Source organism: Branchiostoma belcheri, unplaced genomic scaffold, assembly GCF_001625305.1.
Source record: "Branchiostoma belcheri isolate BF01 breed outbred unplaced genomic scaffold, Haploidv18h27 scaffold102, whole genome shotgun sequence".
Classification (NCBI taxonomy): Eukaryota; Metazoa; Chordata; class Leptocardii; order Amphioxiformes; family Branchiostomatidae; genus Branchiostoma; species Branchiostoma belcheri.
Genome location: NW_017802403.1, coordinates 1,111,997 through 1,116,996, shown reverse-complemented (window position 1 = coordinate 1,116,996; position 5,000 = coordinate 1,111,997). Strand labels below are relative to the sequence as shown.

Sequence of the window (5,000 nt, the reverse complement as noted above, 5' to 3'; positions counted from 1 at the left end):
GGATGGATGGATGGATGGAAGGATGGAAGGATGGATGAAAGTGTAGATGGAATGATGGAAGGATGGATTGAAGAAAGGATGGATGGATGCGAGAATGGATAAATGGATGGATGGATAGATGAATGGATGGATGGATAGACGGATGGAAGGTAGGGTGATTGCATGGATGGATGGAAGGAAGGATTGATGGATTGAAGGATGGATTGATGGATTGAAGGATGGATGGATGGATTGAAGGACGGATGGATTGATTAAAGAATGGATTATCGATGGTAAGAGAAAGCCTGTACTTACTTGACAGTGAGACATTTCCTCTGTTGGAATGACACCCCTGTGCCACATGTCCTGGAACAGGCTGTCCAGATGCTCCACTCACTATATATGTTATCCTCCACCACCTTCAGTTCCTCCGCCCCGGCAGTGTAGTCTGTTCTTTCGTCCTGGCGACAAAAAATATAGATACTTTGTAAACAAAAAAACACCAAAAAAAAACAAATAGTGTCGTTTGGCGCAACGGAAGAGTGCTCGACTCGGAAACAAGAGGCCCCGGGTTCGAGTCCTGACATGCCACCGATCTTATGCCCGTAAGAAAGGCACTTCACACGACTTTCCTCACTTAACTCAAGTGAAAATGAGTATTGTCTGTCCCGTACTTTGTTTCTTTGTGTGGGACACAACACCAGCAACAGCTGCCTGTGTCCTACGTGTATTGCGCTGTTGCAATTTCAGTAAATCAAATCAAATCAAATCAAATGTATCGATATGTGACGTCAACTCTAGTGGTGGCAAGGTGGTCTTGTGGTTAGGGTTGTTGACCCGTTGAAAATATGTACCACACGTATCGAAAAGGGCAGGGGTCCTTCCCGGTGTGAGTGGTTCAAACCTTACATGTTTCAACTCTTGAAGAGTTGATAGTAATCTATTTTATATTTATATATGATAGATAAACAAGCGAAATATGATCTTACACGTACAAAGCTTTGAACACCCGGGCGTCTATATCTAAAGTGTGCATATCTCAGAAGTACTAAATGGTCATATATGTATTCTCTTAAGATTAAATGCTTAATTGTTTTTTTAATGTGGCTATCGTAGAGTACTCGGTTAAATTATGAGAGCTCGCTGTACCACGTATTGATAAATAATCGGGATCTCTTTTTTTTAATGTAAAGTAAAGGGAACCCCACCAACTAACCCCAAGGGTTTGCACTGATCGCTGCACACGTACCAAGTGACTTAGCGTAACTCCTTTTCCCGCGGAATGTACTTCATACATTTGTCATAATTAATTGCTTAATTTTTAAATGTAGCTATCGTAAAGTACTCGGTAAAATACAAAATAAGAGCTCGCTATGCTACGTATCGGGAAATGTCGATTGAGGGGTATCCTTCTGTACTCTAGAGGGAACCTCCCACCTAACCCGCAGTTTTACACTGACCGCTGCACACGTACCAAATAGTTAAGAGTAACTCCTTTTCCCACGGAATGTGCTGTAAAAAATTGTTAAAATTAAATGCTTAGTTTATATAGTAAATATTGGGTGAGGGGTAAATATCTTTTTTTTAATCTAAAGGGAACCCTCTATCAACCCCCAGTGATTTGCACTGACCACTGCACAAGTACCAAGTGGTTTAGAGTAACTCCTTTTTCCACGGAATGAATTTTTGTTAAAGTCAAATGCTTAGTTTATATAGTAAAATAGAAATATTTATTCAGTAGTAAATACCTTTTTTGATGGGAATATCATCAGACGGAGTGGGATCAGCTGGTTGATCAGGCTCAGGTCTGTTTAACACCTCTTCGAAATGTTGGGCCCATCTTTCTGCTTGTTCCTTCTCATTTGTAAGCAGTTTACCTTGTTTGTCCTTGATTGGAACTGAGCAGACACTGTTCTGGTTACTTAGTGTTTTGGTTATTCTGTACACTGTACTTAACTCTCCCCTTGTGGCAGCCTTTCTGCTTCAGACGCCAACTCCTCTATGTAGGCTCTCTTGTCACGCCTAGCGCTGCGTTAACCTGTTTGTCTTTGGTTCTGTATGTGTCTTTGCTCGTTGGGACTTTGTGTTAAGCATCTTTCCTTTGGCTATTTTCCTCTCTTCAATCTTATTCCACGTCTCCTGTGTGATCCACTCCTTGTTATTTCTCTTTCTGTAGCCAAGGACTTTCTCTGCTGTTTCCCTATACACCTTTGTAATTGTGTTCCATGTTGTTTCTACAGTGTCATGCTCTTCCTCGCCATCAAGAGTTTCTAGGGCTTGGAAACGATTCCTTAACTCAAGGGCAAATTTCTGTCTGGTTTCTGGAGTGTGTAGTTTGGAGGTGTCAAACACCTTGCGACGTTTCTTAGAGGGGGGTGTAGCTCTCAGCTTCAGCCTGATCTTACACACTACCATGTGATGGTCACTACCCACATCTGCTCCTCGGTAGACTCTTACATCCAGAAGAGATCTCTGCCATTTCTTATTTATCATTATGTGATCGATTTGGTTGATAGTGTTTCCATCTGGTGAAATCCAGGTCAGCTTATGGATGCTCTTGTGTGGAAAGATTGTTCCACCTACTACCAGTCTATTACTTAGGCAGAAGTCTACAAGTCTCTCACCATTGTCGTTGATGTTACCGCATCCATGCCTTCCCATGGCACTTTCTCTTCCTACATTGTCACTACCCACTTTGGCATTTAGGTCTCCTATTACCAGGGTCATGTCGTGTTGAGGGGTTTTACTGACTGCCCTTTGGAGTTGTTCATACCAATCATCTTTTATGTCATCGTCTGCTTCATTGGTTGGGGCATAGCATTGTATGACAGTTAGTTTGCAGAATCTAGAGTCAAATCTAGCTCTCATCAGCCTGTCACTGATGGGTTCCCACTCGAGGAGTGATTTTGTTGCTTGTTTGTTCAGGATAAGGGCTACACCGCTGGCGTGTTGCTCTTCTTTTCCAGAATAAAGAATGGTTAGGCCATCTGAAGTTGTTTTGCGCCCTGAACCAGTCCATCTGCATTCACTTATTCCAAGAACATCTATGTTGTAGTGCAGCATTTCTTTACTAACTTGTGCTGTCTTTGAGATTTCATACATAGTGCGAACATTCCATGTTCCAATCTTGATGGTACTTTTGGGGCCGAGGAGACTCCGATTCAGGCTCCTGACTTCCTGGGGCAGGCTTTCATCAGGAGCTGTCATGGTGCCTGCTGCTGCAGTGCTGGAGCTTCCAGTCAGGCCCTGGGGTCTCGTGGGCAGAAAAGTCATAGTTTCAGTAACAAGGTTTGTTTTGCAGTGTGAGGTTGTTAGCCTCACGACCAACCCCCAACCTGGAGGGCCAGGTGCTGCTTTTTGTCTGGCCTCTCGCCTGCAACCTGCCCGGCATGGTTGGACCTGCCGGGGGTCTAGGTCTGGGACCTGTAAGGACCCAAGAACCTTCCCCCGCCGGTATAGCTCACAGGTTCCTTGAAGCACTCAAGCCTCCCCACCGCGACAAGGTAGCAGCACAGGGGGAAGCCCATCAACACCGACCCCCCCAGCCATGAAGAAGTAGAAACGGCAATTAAAGCCATGAAAAACAGAAAGGCCCCAGGAATTGATGCTATACAAGCAGAACTCCTGAAGGCAGACTGTGCGACAGCCACACTCTTACTCACAGACCTCTTTGCCAAAATATGGGAACATGAAGTTATCCCTCAAGACTGGGAGAAGGGACTCATCTTTAAGATCCCCAAGAAAGGTGTGCTAAGTAACTGTGATAATTGGCGGGGAATAACATTATTGTCCATCCCAAGCAAGGTGTTCTGCAGAATCCTCCTCAAAAGGATTGACAGTGCCCTAGACACCAAGTTGAGAGAAGAACAAGCAGGTTTTCGTAAAGCTCGTGGTTGCTCAGACCAGATCTTTGCTCTCAGAAATATCATTGAACAGTGTGTTGAATGGAACTCCCCTCTGCTGATAAACTTTATTGACTTTCAAAAGGCTTTTGATAGTGTACATAGGGAGAGCCTGTGGAAGATACTAAGAGCCTATGGGATTCCACAGAAGATAGTTTCCATGATAGGGAAATTCTACGAACACTTCGAATGTAGTGTCATCACGGAAAGCAGTTTGTCCAAACCTTTCTACGTAAAGTCTGGTGTAAGACAGGGCTGCATCCTCTCCCCTATCCTGTTTCTCATCACTATTGACTAGGTAATGAGAGAAACCACGTCAGACCGTCCTCGTGGCATCAAATGGACACTGAACACTTACCTTGAGGACCTCGACTTTGCCGACGATCTTGCCGTCCTTTCACCTGTTCGCAAATCACTCCAGGAAAAGACGGACCGCTTAAGCGACCGTGGCAAAAGCACAGGCTTGTACATTAATAAGAAGAAACACAAGTGATGTACATCAACACTCCAGCAAACCCTCCCATCAAAATAGACGGGGAGGCACTGGAAGGTGTAGGCGCTTTTACTTACCTGGGAAGTGTTATGAGTGCTACAGATGGTGCACAAAAGGACATTAAAACCCGCCTGGACAAAGCAAGAGGTTCCTTTAGCCGACTACAAACCATCTGGAAGTCGAAGCAGTATAGCCTCACGACCAAGATCAGACTCTACAACAGCGATGTGAAATCCGTCCTTCTGTATGGCTCGGAGAGTTGGAGAATGACGAAGACAGACATGAGGAAGATCAACTCATTTCACAACAGTTGTCTACGTAAGATCTGCAACGTCTTCTGGCCAAACAAGATCTCCAACGCCGAACTTTACAACAGAACTGGCTGTAGGAAACTCACCACTGAGATCACTGGCAGAAGACTCAAGTGGCTAGGGCATGTACTGAGGATGCCTGACAACAGGATCCCCAAAGTCGCCCTTAGCTGGAGGCCAGAAGGAAAGAGGAAAAGAGGCAGACCAAAGACCACATGGAGGAGAACGGTGTCGGACGACCTGGCGGCCATGGGTCTGAACTGGAGAAGTGTCAACAACATGGCGCAGGACAGACCCAGATGGAGGAAGAAAGTC

The 5,000-nt window shown here is 45.0% G+C and overlaps 1 protein-coding gene across 1 annotated transcript in view; it reads right to left on the bottom strand.

Annotated features, from left to right (window-relative positions):
- LOC109474657 (ADAMTS-like protein 2) overlaps positions 1–5,000 on the bottom strand; it is a 44,706-nt gene that overhangs the window by 26,976 nt on the left and 12,730 nt on the right. Inside the window, exon 4 of the mRNA XM_019775006.1 lies at positions 295–440. Within this exon, the coding sequence (XP_019630565.1) occupies positions 295–440 (146 nt within the window). The remainder of the gene's footprint in view (positions 1–294; positions 441–5,000) is intronic.